Consider the following 16,204-nt stretch of genomic DNA (forward strand, 5'->3'; position numbering starts at 1 on the left):
TGTATTTGCCCCAAACTTAACATTAACACAAAGTTCCTTACTTTGCCTCATTTTTTGCAGTTTTACTTTAGTGCCTAGTTACCAAACAGGATGCATGCTTTGGAATATGTTTTATTCTGTACAGGTTAGTATTGTGGAGTAACTACAATGTTGTTGATCCATCCTCAGTTATATCCTATCACAACCATTAAATTCTTCAACTGTTTTAAAATCACTATTGGCTTTATGGTGAAATCCCTGAGCAGTTTCCTTCCTCTCCGGCAACTGAGTTAGGAAGGACGCCTGTATCTTTGTAGTGACTGGGTGTCTTGATATACCATCCAAAGTGTAATTAATAACTTCACCATGCTCAAAGGGATATTCAATGTCTGCTTTTTTTTCTGCCAGTGTCTCACTTCCACATCGGAGGTGAAAGGTGGCCGAACTAGAGCAGTGTTTGTCAGACCATGAGACATCCAGAAAATCATTCTTCTTACGTAAATGTCTGTAGCGTCCGAAAGGTTTGGCCTACAAAACTATTATGACCGCTCTATGGAAAGGGGAGACCCCGTTTTGCTCTACAACCCCCACAAGTGTCAGAAGACTCGTCTGAAATCGGTACCGTAGTGTGATTTGTTTGGTAGCAACCGAACCGTTCGAGCTACAAACAAATGGGCAACACATTTTTACTCCTGAACTTATTTAGGCTTACAATAACAAAGAGGGTGAACTCAAGACATTTCAAAAAAAAAATTGTTTAATTTGTAAAAATGTTGAAAAACACAATTTCACTTTGACATTATGGGGTATTGTGTGTAGGCCAGTGACACAAACATCTAAATTTAATCCATTTTAAATTCAGGCTGTGTAACAACAAAAGGTGGAAAAAGTCAAGAGGCGTAAATACTTTCTGAAGGTACTGTATCCGTTTTACGGTTTAGAAATTCAAACACTATGTCATAACTATTTGTACAAATGCACTCATATGTGTGGTAAAACGTTTAGTATTTGGTTCCATATTCTCAGCACGTAATGACTAAATCAAACTGGTACACTTCCCCTACAGTGTATATGGGTGTGTTGGTGAAGAGATACTTGAAGAGAAAGGATGGTCTACCTGTGCGCGTGGTGCCTACAGCGGCGGAGGGCTTGACGGCCATGTCATCCCACCTCAGACAGGCCCACAGTAGCCTCAGCATCAGACTGACCCCTGCCAGGGACCTCACTGTCTGGAGACGGTACCTACAGAGACAGACAAATAGGTTACCACACACACACACACACACACACACACAGGAGCACAAGCGCGTGAACACACACACAAGTGTCTGGGGTTACCAATGGAAAAGAGACTGCACACACACACACGCACACACACACACAAACACAGAGAGTTCATAAAGTTTATAAGTCAACCCTGGCAGCCTGGTAAAATGACCGTGTTACTTCCTTGTTTCCGAGGTTGGCTATGAACCTGACTCTTTGGTATGCTTCCACAGCTTTAAATGGCTCTATTGGCCATTTAAAAAGGGGACAGTCTAGGTGTCTGTCCCAAATGGCACTCAAATCCCAATAGAGTGCACTACTATACCATAGTGCACTACTTTTGACCAGGGCCCTATGTAGGGAATAGGGTGCCATTTGGGATACATTCAGAGAAAGCCATTCCCCCTTTCCCAGTGTGACTGACTTAACCACAGGCAGGGAAAACATCCTCGGAGCGGTTAATGCGCAACGCGAATATCCTGACACTTGCAGACCGCCAATATGATTCACGTCTAGCAGTAAAAAGGCAGTAAAAGGCGGTGGTCAAAATAGCCTGAGGTCTCTCTGAGAGCCACAACAGTCACAGGGGCCAAACCCACTAACGGCAAACAGAAGACATAACCAACAAATCAACAGGACAAGACGTGAATATCGTTCGCCGGAGCATTAATGCTCGAGAGGTTCCAGTTATTGTGGTGCAGTGACTGTATCATAGCTCAGAGTTGATGGAGTGCAAGGCTGAAACTAACGCTAATCAGAAATCAGATGGAGCATTAGAAAACCCATATATTTAAAGCCCTGAATTTTCTCTAGCCAGGTAGTCTGGAAAAACTCAGGGCCCTAATCATATCAAATAATGCAGCTAGCTAAGGCGCTAGCCTGTTGAAAACAGGGGCGCCAATGAGAAATCTTAAAAACTGTGTTCTCACCTCCATGTGATGCCATAGGTGGGCCTGGGTGAGGGGTAGGGCCAGATGTCCTGGGCCGGCTTGGCGTTGTAGCTGAAGATGGACACCTCACGGATGCCACCCCGCCGTGCCAGCTTCTTCAGGTCGTTGTTGGGCAGGACAAAGATGCTCTTACGCTGGCTCTTAGTAACAAACTTGCGATAGGATGGCAAGGCGGTTCCTGAGCGCGTCTTCTTGGTGCGCGAGAACTTGAGGAGGCGAACGCGGCCCTTGGTGGAGGTCGACGAGGTAATGCCCCCCGAAACAGAGGAGGTTGAACGAGAGGACTCCTTGCGGGTGGCAAGGAGTGCGGTCTTGTACTCGGTCACCGTTTCGCTCTGGCTCTCGTCTGATTGGCTGTCGGGCGTGGGTGAGCGCATTTTGGTCACGGTGGTTTTGGTCATGGTGGTGAGCGTGGACACCGCGCTGCTCTCGGTGGTTGAGACAATGGGCGCGGCCGTCGTCCCCGAAGAGCTTGAGACCCCCGCCATTAGACGAGACTCTGAGAATACCGTGGTGGTGGTGGTTGTTGTGGTGGTTACCTGGGTGAGTGTGGTGTTACAGAGGGATCCCACCCCACTGTTGCTGCTCTCCTCCACAGAGCGCACCGACGAGGGGGACATTTTGTTGGGCGTGGTAGCATCGGGCTTAACTTCCATGGGCTGAGTGTTGTTGAGCTGCTGGGTGCTCGTAGACCCGAGCGCCTCCAAGTTGTTTTCCAACCTGGCCACCTTCACCTGGGGCTGGTAGTCCTGCTCCGACACTATGACCTTGCTCTTTAACTCTACCCTTGGAGCTGGCCTTGGTTCCGTGCTGTCCGACCCAGTCCTCTCGGCTACAGGGGCCACATTGCCGTTGAGCAGGGGCTTTAGGGGCGAGACTACTTGACCCTCTCCCTCCGCCTTGCCTAGGCTGTTCACTTTGACCTCAGAGCTGTTAATGAGAGCATTGGAGGCCTCGTTTGGAGTTGGTAAAGAGTTGGTCAAGGCTTTAGCCTCCACACTGTCATTTCCATTGATCTGAGGTAGAGAGGAGGGCTGGGACCCAGTGGCGATGGCCTCGGTGCTGCTCTGTCCGTTGTCCTGCCTCTCCTCAGGCCCCTTCCCGTTCTTCTCTGTGCTTTGCTGGGAGGGTTTAGGAACAGTAGCTGCACTATGGCTGCTCTCCTGGGTTATAGTGCTTGGAGGTATCGTTGTGGAGTGGGATTTAAAAATGGCCACTTCAGGTCCTGCACCCTCGGTGGAAGCGGGCTTGGCACTGGTAGACTCTGATGGTCTGCCAGTGTAGTAGATCCCACCTGAAGTTTCCATTGGTTCCGCTGTGCTGCTGGGCCTTCGAAGGCCCTCCTGCCCTGAACCAGCCCCTGTGGGCCCTATAGTCCTCTCAGAGAGGTCTCCCTCCTGTTTCCGGGGGGTCATTTGGTTCTGTGTTCGTGGGGATGCTTCAGCTGCAGGCTCTTTGGGTGGGGTCGCTGGGGCTGGCTGAGGGACCCCCTCAGCGGTCTTTGAAGGGTCCTCCTGCACCTCCCCTTTGACTGACAATGGAGCAAGCGCAGGTGGCACCGAAGGGGTGCTGAACTCCAATTTCACTGTGGGGCTCTGGGCCTGGAGTGGGGTCTGTGGCAGGACCGGAATGGTCTTTACTGGGGTAGGCTTGGCCAGGGAGACCTGAACCCTTTGCTTCTCCTCCAGGGCGTGCTGCTTGACGCGACGCTCCAGCAGACCGTCCAGCTTGGAGGCCTTGACCTTCTTCTTGTAGGCCACGCGCGTCAGGAAGCCCTGGGCCACGTCCACCACATCGTAGTTGAAGGGCCTTGCATTCCCCTCACCGGGCTCCTGTTTCACGCACGTCGTCTCCGTCTCGGTCCCTGGGCTGCTGCTGGTCCCTGAGAGAAAAACAAAATGGACACAAGTTACTGGATCATTCTTCTTGTCCTCTCTCGTCAGAACAATGGTGAAGAAGCTTAGTGCCCAAGTATGGAAGTATATGAGCCACCCTTCTTCACATTGGCATGTAGAGCAGTATAAGATCTGATGGATTCAATAATACGTGTGACTGATATTGCATGTGTTATTTAGCGAAGTTAAAGCTAACAATCAATAAGGGAGTCAATGACAGTCTATAAAAGCGCTCACCTTTTTCATCATCTTGTCCTGAGTCTGAGAGGCTAAGGTCCACCTCCATCTTGTCATCAGCCTCCTCTGCAGTGGAGTCTTGCATCTTCACTTTCGCTCGCCCGTCACTCTCTTCTTTCTTTCCCTCCTCTAGCTTTTCCTTCGTCTTCTCTTCCGACAGGCGGTCTGCTGAGGGCTCTGGGGTGGTAGTGGTAGCAACCCCATCTTTCTCTACGGGTCTTCTGCTTCCCTGGGGGTCTGAAGCTACAGTTGTTTTGAACAACCTTGGCCTTGGACCCAAGTCCAGCAAGTTGCATTTCTCACCACGTCTGGCAGCTGTGAAAGAAGAAAACATACAGGTTTGAGTTATCATAGACACATTTATATTAGTAGAGTCAATTTCACAGAGGACATTATCCCATGTGACTTAATAATTGAATCGTACATTTCTCACAACTTTCGGCAATTAAGAAGGAAGAGGAGGAGTTTGACAGCTACGTGTACATTTGTCCACTGAATTCCTTGATTTCCTTCAAACCAAATCATAGAGGATAGAGATCTCTATTTGGATATAATACATTTTTTGCATTGACATTGCAAATGCTGTCACAGATGCAATAAAGGCACAGATACAAAGATGAGAGCTCTATCTATCTCTATGAAGAGGACACAAACTAGAACGCTCCTACTGACCTTCCAGCTCGGCGCGGTAGTTGGCGTTGGTGTTGCCGGGCAGCTTGGTCAGGAAGCGGTGCACGTGCGTCTTGCTGATCCAGCTCCAGCCGCCCCAGCCCGTCACACGATACTCCTCTCCCTTCTGCTTCCACACCTTCACACGGGAGAGAGAGAGAGACGGAAAGAGCGGAATGACGGAGAGAGAGAGAGGGTACAAAGGGATGAAGAAAGCGGGCAGAGAGAGAGAGAAAGGGAGAGATAAAGGAAGTGGACAGGAGTGAGAGAAGGGAGGGGAGAGAGAGAGAGAAATGAGAGGGCCTGAGGGTATTTACACCCACCATTAAGTAAACACATCTAGCAGGGCCACTATGTGAAAGATGACACTCGCACCGGAGCTCTGACACTCACGCCTCAAAGGGCTTTTTAGCAGCGGTTGCCATTCTGGGAGGCAGGAAGTTGCAATTAAACACGTCTTGGCGATTAGGGGTGGTGGTGAACGGCCCAGTCATAAATAGAGTGGTAGAGCTTCGACTTAAAAGGGCCTGAGCTCGCTCGGTAAAAAGGGCCAAATGAAAATGTGTCTGTGCATGTGGAGCAGCCCTTAACTGTGTGTGTGGGTGTCTGAGTGAGTGTGTGTGTGTGCGGGTGTCTGTGATTGTGTGTAATACCTGGTGCTTGATGGGGAAGGTGTACTTGACCCAGGTGGCCTGCTGCATGGTCTCCTCGTCCTCCAGCTTCTTCTCCCTCTTCTTCACCTTCTCCTTCTCCTCCCGCTCCATGGACGTCATACGGTGTAGCCTGCATGGTGGCACAGAAAGGGGGACGAGAGAGAAAGGCAAACACAGTCAGTTCAAAAGTGGCTTCCTTCAATGCACTCTGGTGTGAGTGAAAGGTCTGGGGTAGCCCGGATCATAAAGTAGAGGAGGGTAACTCCCTCGTTGCTCTTGGCAAGGCTCCGAGCAACACACACACAAACGATGTGAGCCCCATGACTGACTCTGCACACCCACATACCCACCCTTACTATACCATAATCAAGTCTTTTAAAGAGGAGTAGAACAGGTAGCAGTGTTTCCCCCAGCATATAAATATTGCGCTACACGCCGGGGGTGGGCCATTGGATCTGCTGCTGATCACCTCTGGGTAAACTGGTCTTAGTGGGACGGGAGGGGCCGGAGGAGCTGCTAGAGTGGGGTAACGTTCCATATGGCACACAATACCCTCCATTTGGAAGGCACTATATTCCAATGTTTATACAAGCATATCACTTTGAGTGCATACTGAATGCATTGCTTCATACGATTTTTACTTTTTATTTAACTAGGCAACTCAGCTAAGAACAAATTCTTATTTACCAAGACGGCCTACTTGTAAAGCCCCCCCACCCCAAACCGGACGACGCTGGGCCAATTGTGCGCCACCCTATGGGACTCCTGATCACGGCTCGTTGAGATACAGCCAGGGATCGACCCAGGTCTGTAGTGACGCCTCTAGCACCTTAGACCGCTGCGCCACTCGGGAGGCCCACCATGGATGTAACGATTCACCGATACACGGTTCAAATGTCTCGCACCAGATGGCTTACTTCCCCACGTGAGACTAGATCTGATCTACGAGGTACAGATTAACCTCTATATAAATAATACTAACAGTCATGGGAGCCTGGGACTTGATAAACCGGACAAGTACATCCAACAAGAGTCGAAGGACAGAGGGATACACTAGCTAGAACCTTCTCATCGAGGATCTGGTCGAACAAAAAAGCATGACGGAGGCTGGCCAATTGCATTTCCCCCCCCACGGTGATCATCAGGTTGTACTGTAGGTGACAGGGCAACATGTGGACTAAAAACAGCATAACACCGGGTATATCACAAAGCATGAGCAAATTAATTAGACAGCTACAGTAATTTTGAGAAACATTAATAATCGGTTTGGTTTATTTTTTGGTCAAATTAATCAGTATGATAAGCAGCTAGCTTGCTAGCTCCCATGCCAATTTCAAGTCTTTCAAAACTAATATTTGACTAACTCGGAAAATATGAAGTTATTTCAGAATGAAAGTTAACTGCCTAGCGCACTATGCTTTGTGACATGTTAGCTAGTTATACACCAGTTAGATAATGTCAAATTAAATTGTATTGGTTACATACACATGGTTAGCAGACGTTATTGCGAGTGTTGCGAAATGCTTGTGCTTCTGTTTTCGACAGTGCAGCGATATCTAACAATTAATCTAACAATTCCACTACAACTACCTAATACACACAAATCTAAAAGGGGTGAAAGAGAATATGTGCACATAAATATATGGATGAGCAATGACAGAGCGGCATAGGCAAGATGCAATAGATGGTATAAAATACAGCATATACATGTGAGTAATGCAAGATATGTAAACATTATTAAAGCGACTAGTGATCAATTTATTAAAGTGGCCAATGATTTAAAGTCTGTATGTAGGCAGCAGCCTCTCTGTGCTAGAGTTGGCTGTTTAACAATCAGTCTCTCGGTCGCAGCTTTGATGCGTCTCGTGTCTGAGCCGTTGAATTGCAACTCAACTTTGCCTCTATACTGACATTTTGCTTGTTTAATTCCGTTGCGGAGGGAATAACTACACTGTTTGTATTTGGCCATATATTTGGCCATATTCCCATGGTTAAATATGGTGGTTCACGCTTTCAGTTTTTCTTATCAACGGTTTCTGGTTAGGGTAGGTTTTAATAGTCACAGTGGGTACAACATCTCCTATGCACTTCCTTATAAACACACTCACAGAATCCGTGTATAAATCAATAGTATTCTCTGAGGCTACCCGCAACATGCCTCAGTCCGCGTGATCATCTTTGTGACACTATGTTAGCTAGTTATCCCCAGTTAGCTGGTTCTCCCCAGTTAGATAATGTGTCTTCACTTATTTCTTTGTGACATTATGTTAGCCAGTTATCCCCAGTTAGCTCTATATCGTGGCGCTCCACCCGATAGGGGAGCTCTGCTCCTAGTGGTTTACCCCGCTGCCTAGGCAGTGAATAGCCTGAGAAAAGAATTATGCACACACCTGCAGCCAATAGGAGTACGTCGTTGCTCCACTATGGTAGCTACGGACCCACACAACTTATGTTTTGTGTGTTTGGGTTCGCAGCACGCTAGGGCGGCTTCACAGATCCCCTGGAATGCCATAGATGCACCCTCCTTTCTTTCAAGGAAAGGAAATAGCGGTGGGCATTTTTCAAGGGTGATCTCCCTCTGGAAGACGCCATGTCTGTGCTAGCCTCAGATTCTGAGGCAACATATGACAACGGCGTCTCCGGAGATGACGAGGATGCTGGGAAGTGTCTGGGTTTTTTCTCCGGAAAAGCCCAGTCTACCGACCAATGCTGAAATGACCCCCCTCCCTAGGGAGAGCAAGGGGAATTTCACATCCGTGGGTGAGGAAGAGACGGGCTCTGAGTTTTCAGCAGCCCCCTCCTACGCAACGGCCTCTCTGCGCTCTGATTTTACAGGGCTCATTGAGCGGGCCGCGAGTAGCCTAGAGATTGTACTGCCCCTCATTCCCCCCAACCCGGAGGCGGCCCTTAATCTAGTCCGAGACGGGCGGTGGTGCCGTTGGCACCTGCCATGCCCTCACTCACTAAGTCTGCGGAAGGTGCATGGGAATCGCCTTTAACAGCCAGAGCGCTGATGAAGGCGTACATCCCATTCACCAGAACGGACGGTGAACAGCTTCAGGAGATCCCTAGGCTCGAGGACGTCCTGGCTGTGTACCTCGTTCCAGGTTCGAGCTCCTGGCCGTCGTCCAAGAAACCCACATTACCCAGGACGAAGGACAGAATTACAGTCCAGCTGGTAGGGAAGTCCTTCACTCTAGGAGTGTAAGCTGTAGCAGCAGCTAACAATATTGCCCTCCTGGCGGCCTCTATATCCAGTCTCACCACGGGTAAGACTGAGCTATCGGGAGAGGAGATAGAGGAAGCATCGAGAATTTCCGGCGCCATCCTCCATCTCATACAGACGTCGGCTGTATGCGGCGGGGAGATCCATGGCCACTTTGGTGGTCGCAGAAAGTCTGGTGCACCAAGAGCGGGCCGTGACCCTCCGGCAGCACCAGAGAAGACAGCGGCAGGAGAGGTCTTCATCTCGTCGCCCTGGCGGCCTAGGGGCAGCCAGAAGAGACGACGACCATGACGGGAGAGAGCGCAGCACCTCGAGTGACATCGCCCACTGTTCATCCCCCACCCCTGCAAAGGGATGGAGGAGCTAATGTGTCCTTTGTTAATAAAGAATGTGTTCCATCTGACTTTGTGACAAGAGAACCTCTTTTCCATAACAAACTCGAGACCGTTCAGGTTCCTTCTCTCTATCTCTCACCAACCTGTGTGTAGCACAGCCCACCAGGGGTGCGTAGCTGAGCACACATGAGGATGTTGAAGGAAAATTACATGAGGGCAGCAAAGCGGATGCTCTTGATGAGCCGCCATGCTATACCTCATAAAAACCCTCTACCACACTCTCAGGAGTAATGTGGTTAAGGGTTTAAAGAACAGCTCGCGTACACAGACTCAATGTTGGGCCGATGACGCAATCACTATTGGGAGAGGGCACACTAACACAGGCGAGCACCTCAGTTAGTTTAGCTCAGACCTGTGCTGTGTTCATGGAGGGCTGGAACCACAAGGTTACATGTATAACCAAAGTGGCGGCGCCCCCGTTTCTCACAGAATGCGCTAATAATCCCAACCCTATACCACACACACTCTAATGAGTAATGTGGATAAGGGTTTGAGGAACAGCTTGCGTACACAGTCCCATGCTGGGCCGATGACGGAATCACTGTTGGGGGACGGTGCACCGACTCAGGCAGGCGCCTCAGTCAGTGCAGCTCAGACCAGTGCTGTGTTCACGGAGGGCTGGAACCACAAGGTTACACATAAAACCAAAGTGTTGGTGCCCCCGTTTCTCACAGAACGGGCCAATATTTACTCCCCCTTTCGAGGGGGGCCCACCCTGGGCTGTCCCACCACTTCAGAGTCAAGGGACAGTGGAGCTTGGGCCATAGAGGAATAAGTCGAACACTGGTGAAGGGTTATGCCATCCAATTCCACCAAACTCCTCCCCCTTTTTCGGGCGTGGTGGAGACGGTGATGAAGATGCCAGAGAAAGTAGCCACTCTTGTGAAAGAGATTACGCAACTTTTGGCGAAAGGAGGCGGTCACAGTAGTTCCCCAAGAGCATAGGAACAGCGAGCTATATTCACTCTACTTCCGAGTGCCAAAGAAGACAGGGGGAACGAGACCGATATTGGATTTACGCACTCTCAACGAGAGCGTAGCAAACCCCCCTTTCGAATGCTTACGACAAAACATCTACTGGAATGTATCACCAACAGGGACTTTTGTGTAAGCCTAGACCTAAAGGACGCATACCTTCATGTGCCAATGCATCCGCGTGACAGGAAGTTTCTGCGTTTCGCCTTCCAAGGGGTGGCATACGAGTATACCATTCGGGTACGCCCTGGCACCTTGCACCTTTTCCAAATAAGGGATAAGCCTACCTACTGGTTCTCGCCCCGTCAGCAGAGCTGGCGATCTCACACACAACACAGACAGTGATTCGCTGTGAATTGGGAAAAGAGCACACCGTGGCCCAGTCATCTAATTGTCTACCTGGGATTACAGCTAGACACTGACTATGAAGGCTCGAATTTCGGATCCTAGACAGGCTACCTTGTTGCTAGCCCTACGAAGGTTTCATCCGAATCACATGGTGACGGCGCATTCCGTCATGACACTCTTGGGACTCATGTTGTCCTCCCACTCTGTGGTTCCGCTGGGACTTCTGCAAATGCGCAGAACAAAGCGATGGTTTGCCCAACTACGACTCGACCTAGTGAGGCACCGTCGTTGGTTGTTGGGAGTTCCCCTCTTGCTCAGAGCGGACCTGAACTATTGGAGAGACTCGTGCGTTCTGACGCAAGGGGTCCCAATGGGCAGAGTGTCCTCCTACATTCCAGTGTTTACAGACGCTTGTCTGACTGGATGGGGAAGGACATGTCAGGCTCGGGCGGTACGTGGTGTGTAGCCTCCCTCGGGACGCCACATCAACCTCCTGGAGTTGGAGACAGTTCTGCTGTTTCTGACCCACTTCGTGTCTACCCCACGGGGTCGCAACGTGGGAACGCGGCGGCTTAGGACAGCGGGTAGAGCCACGCTGCCCCAGTGGGATTTAACTTTGGTACTCGAGGCGCTCTGCGAGACGCCGTTCGAGTCATTGAATCAAACCCCCCTCAAGATTTTGTCTCTGAAGACGGCACTGTTGCTTGCCTTCACTACAGCCAAGCGCGTCAGTGATTTGTGTGCTCTTTCGACGAGACCCGACTGCCTTGCCATCAATGGGGACTTGAGCAGAGCGGTGTAACGTCTTAACCCGGGAGTTATGCTGAAGGTTAATAAGAGCTCATATAGGTCACAGACCGTTGTGCTATGGGCTTTCTCCCCCCCCTCCTCATGTGGAGCGGAGAGGAGAGGCTTCATTGCCTGTGCCCGGTACGGCAATGGTTAGGTCATCGCCTCAGTTGTTTGTGTGTCACGGCGCTAGCACACTTGGCAGACAACTTTCAAAACAGCGGCTGTCTCATTGGCTTTGCGAAGGCATTGGGTCGGCTTATGAGGCGGCAGCACTCGTAGAGTAGAGGCGTCTACGGCCCTTTTCAGAGGAACAGGGGTAGAGGATACTTGTGCAGCGGCGTCTTGGTCGTCACCATCTCCTTTTATCTAATTCTACCTGTTAGACTTGTCGTCTAACTCTCTAGCACGTTCTGTACTCAGCGTGGCTGAAGGGAGAACTTGAGTTAATAAGAGATGCAGAACTATTGGGCAGGAATCCCATTAGGTCCGCTCTCTTAGTTGTCAGAGAGTAAGACACGTGTGACATGACCTTTGTTTGACACCGTCAGTACGGCAGGGAATGTCTAGACTGCCCACCAGTGTGTCACTGTGTAGGGGCAGAGTGATGAGGGAAATAGTGCTGTTACTAGTGTTGCTTTACTATTAGACCGGTCACTGAAATTGATGGAATATTGAGGTATCTATCTATCTGCTGAGGCAGAGTAGCTGGCTCATATTCTGTTATCTGCCCACGAATCATTGGCTTTGCCTATCGATTAAGTGTGGCGGGTTACACTGAGGAATCAGTGAGTAGGCCTTCTAAATTGGTTCAGCCTGTACTCAGCTTTGCTGATGGGAAGGCTAGCATTAAGGAGGGAAACGCAGGATCAATGGACAGGGTTTCCATTAGGTCCATTTTCTCCTATTAGAAGGACTACATGACATGACTCCTGGCTGGGGTGGCACAGTAGAATCATGTATTTTATCCTGCCCACAGGTCTATGACTGTGTTTGGGCGGAAGGATTAGGGATATAGTTTCTGTAACTGGTGTTACAGTACTATTTGACCCATCTTTAATACCGACAGAGTGTTGAGTTCATTATCTGCTTGTACAGATTAGTATGACTCATATTCTGTATGATCTGCCCACTAGTCATTGCCGGTGCCTCGGGACTGAGTAGGGCGGATTAGACCGTCGGGCGGATTGTGACAGTCTGTTTTCACAGTGTGTTACAGTATTGCGGGATTTGGTCGCAGCCATTGATGGAACAGACCTTTTCATTAAGTTGGGAAGTGTTAGGTTAGGCAGGGAGTACATTTTAGAGTGTTGCCTTAAACCACTAGGAGCAGAGCTCCACGATGTAGAACGATAGTTACCAGAGTTGTAACTCCAGTTCTATGAGTGGAGCGGAGCCCCATAGGACTTAAGGCCCTGCCAACCCCCAGTCTCGCTGAATTTCATTTCTCGGGTGGCTGATTGAGGGGGAAGCGTCCCTTATATAGGGAGATCTGTACTCCTATTGGCTGCAGGTGTGTGCATAATTCTTTCTCCGGCTATTTGCTGCCTAGGCAGCGGGGTAAACCACTAGGAGCAGAGCTCCCCTATGGGGCTCCGCTCCACTCATAGAACTGGAGTTACAACTCCGGTAACTACAATGTGTCTTCACTTATTTCTTTGTGACATTATGTTAGCTAGTTATCCCCAGTTAGCTAGTTATCCCCAGTTAGATAATATGTTTTCACTTATTGCATCTGCATGCTTGTTGCGTTCTTCCTGGTGCACTTTGTTTGTGAGCTGGCTGCTGATTCTAAATAGTATAATCTAATTTGTTCAAAACAGTGGCAGCATGTTCGGCAGTGGTCATTTGTTTTTGTTTTTTACACGCGAAAGTGAAATAGGTGTATTTCTGCTGCTGTTCAAATACACAGATCGCTTTATATACAGTATCTTCTCAAAGAAACTACCGTTCGTTCAAAAACTTGGCATTGTATTTCTGTCACGCTGCTTTGTTGACATCTCTAACCACCCAGCGCCCCGAGTAGTCAGCAGCCGCCACTGGTCTAGGGTTTACACTTGTTATAAGAAGTCAGACTTGGAAGTGGCTGCAGACTTGTACGATTAAATGTTATTAAGGCGTTATTTGAAGTGGTAATGACATGTAAGGATGACATAACACGGTAAAATAGGTTCTCTTGACTTGATGCCAATTTAAAGTGAAAGACGTGACTGTGTGTGTGTGTGCGCTTTGAGTCTACTCGCCTGGTGTGTCCCAGAGAGTCCTTCCAGACAGGGAGCAGGGCCACAGGTTTGATGGCACACTCCAAGATGGCCATGGCCAGGGCAAACTCCCTGGCCTTACTGCACATCTGCACCGCCTTAATCCAGTTGTTCCTGATGAAAACCAAAACAAAGCCAATGGGAGTCAGACAATGGTGTTATCCATCATATGGAAGCATGGTGACATCAAATCATGACAGTGTGACTATTTGTCACGTGGGACTGCTGGGGTCAGAACTGAACAAGAGCAGAGCACGCTAACGTCAATGAACATGTAAAAACAAATATGTTATCACCAAATAATGTCACAAATTAGTATCTGAATAATAGCCTGTGCACCCCTCCCCTAACGAGGAAAGAGCACACAACGGTTAAACGAACACTTAACCCCCTAAGGTCGATGTCCACGCCCCCTGCATGAATCTAACTAGCATAATAAAAAATACAAATAAAAAACTGTTTAAGCTAGAGATGTCTGTTTTTTTGCAATCGACCCGTCTCAATCGACCTCACCCGCCTATGTCGCACTTCTGCATCTGCGGCGAAAGGGCTAGAGCGGTGTTTGTCAGACCATGAGACATCGCGAAAATCGGTCTTCTCACAAAATCGTCTGTAGCATCTAAACGGTTTGACCTACAAAACTATGGAAAGATGACTCCCACAAACACGATGGTGTTCTCCGTTTTGCTCTACGAGGGGACTCGTCTGAAGTCGATACAGCCGATCTGCCAACTTCTGTCTGTAGCGTCTGAACAGTTTGGGCAACAAAACTAATATGAGTCCTCTGTGGAAAGGTGAGACTCTCACGAACATATACATGTCGATTGTTTTGTTCTAGGACACCCACAGGCCTCACAAGATTCGTCTGAAGGTCCCCCGGTACCAGTTGAAAACATTTATGGAAGTTTATATGGAGACGGTTTAATGCCAAAAATGAGGGGTTAAATAAATGTAAAAAAAAAAATGTATGTCCCTGATCTTTCTTATATCTCAGATATAGGACAGACACTTCAAACAAACTTCCCTTTGATTTTCCGGGGGGACTGTTGTTCAATGTAGTGAATATGTTATTCAACACATTTGTATGGGCTTACAGCAGTAAAGCAAAAAAATATAATCATTCCCAATTTAGTTTTTTATACTTCAAGGAGTCTTAAAATTCTAAATCAAATAGCTAAATGATCCTTGGTATGACCTTCTTAAAACAATTCCATATAACTTAGAACCCCGCCCTCCCCTGGCTTAGACTCTTATGGGTTAAGAACATTTTGATCATATTCTTTCAAAACATATAAATCAACCAACTAGGATCTCAAAAACACCCAGAGCCCACATTCCATCCGTACCTGTGTGAGGCCCAGTTGGGGTGCATGAAGGGTGCGGGCACGTTGGTCTCCAGCTGGATGATGGTGAGGCGCAGCGTGGAGATGGTCAGCACTTTAGAGCCGTGGATGGAGCCGTTCCACTTGAAGTCGCCTGCCGGCGTCATGCAAAACTGAATAATAAAATAAACGTTTTATATGTGGAGAGCTTTTCATTACAAGGGGAAATCACAAAGCACTGTACATCTAAAACAAAATAAAAAATGCTTTAAGGAGCAACAATTAGAAAGATAGAAGAAAAAACCCCAGCTAAAATGAAACAAGGATATAGGGCCAGTACTGTACAAGATACAAACATGATTGAAAGGAGGCATCATAGACTTAAAGGGATACTTCAGAGTTTTGGGCAATGAAGCCCTTTATCTACTTCCCTCACAGTCAGACAAACTCATGGATATCATTCTTATGTCTCTGCGTGCGGTTTGAAGAAAGTTGCTAACTAGTGCAATTGCTATCCTGTAGACTTCCAGTCATTGCGCTAGTCAGCATTGGCTCGCAAAGCTACCTCCAACTTCCTTTATACTGGACGCAAAGGCATAAAAGGTATCCACGAGTTCATCGGACTCTAGGGAAGTAGATAAAGGGCTTCATTGCCAAAATCTCAAAGTATCCCTTTAAACAGTTGAACTTAAAACTTATCGCAAGTGTTTATCTGTTCAAGTTTCTGTTGACTCCTTCGGGTGTGTGCAAGCTAAAGTGATCTTAAAATACGTTTTATCTTAAAGTTTACCTTGTGCGAGAGGTGTCGCCGCTTGTCCAGGTCCTCACGGTGCTGGGGCTTGTTGAGGGCCAGAGTATTTCCGCTGTATTGGTTGTGGTAGACGCGGTACTTGCCCTCCTGGCCCAGCTTGAAGAAGTGGCTGAGTGTGCCCTTCATCACCACCTCCTTGCTTGTTAGGCTGCGCGTGCTGAGGCGCGACACGTCGCCCGCCGGGGTCACCACCAGTACCTGGAGTGAGGAGAGGGGGGTCAAATCAAAGGTAAATCAAATACATTATATTTCGATAACAGACGAGCGACACTTGAAATAAAAGCATGATATTCTTAGAATAAAAAAATTTGGCCCACGATTACGAAAAATATAAAGTAATCTCAAACAAAGTTTGGTACACCGGGCAACAACCTAAGGATAGCTAGAAATGCAATGGCTAATCAGTATTTTTTGTAGATGAATAGTGA

General features: G+C 48.4%; 1 protein-coding gene across 3 annotated transcripts in view; it reads right to left on the reverse strand.

Moving 5' to 3' along the window:
• The window catches only part of LOC139567514 (nucleosome-remodeling factor subunit BPTF-like), a 53,427-nt gene that overhangs the window by 16,618 nt on the left and 20,605 nt on the right, over positions 1–16,204 (reverse strand). For all 3 annotated transcript variants that reach the window (XM_071388839.1, XM_071388838.1, XM_071388837.1), the window contains exons 7-14: positions 15,756–15,974; positions 14,990–15,138; positions 13,626–13,757; positions 5,650–5,779; positions 5,000–5,135; positions 4,328–4,642; positions 2,175–4,077; positions 1,097–1,221 (exon numbers count right to left, since the gene is read on the reverse strand). In XM_071388839.1, the coding sequence (XP_071244940.1) occupies positions 1,097–1,221; positions 2,175–4,077; positions 4,328–4,642; positions 5,000–5,135; positions 5,650–5,779; positions 13,626–13,757; positions 14,990–15,138; positions 15,756–15,974 (3,109 nt within the window). The remainder of the gene's footprint in view (positions 1–1,096; positions 1,222–2,174; positions 4,078–4,327; positions 4,643–4,999; positions 5,136–5,649; positions 5,780–13,625; positions 13,758–14,989; positions 15,139–15,755; positions 15,975–16,204) is intronic.

Source organism: Salvelinus alpinus, chromosome 2 (genome assembly GCF_045679555.1).
Source record: "Salvelinus alpinus chromosome 2, SLU_Salpinus.1, whole genome shotgun sequence".
In the NCBI taxonomy this organism is placed as follows: Eukaryota; Metazoa; Chordata; class Actinopteri; order Salmoniformes; family Salmonidae; genus Salvelinus; species Salvelinus alpinus.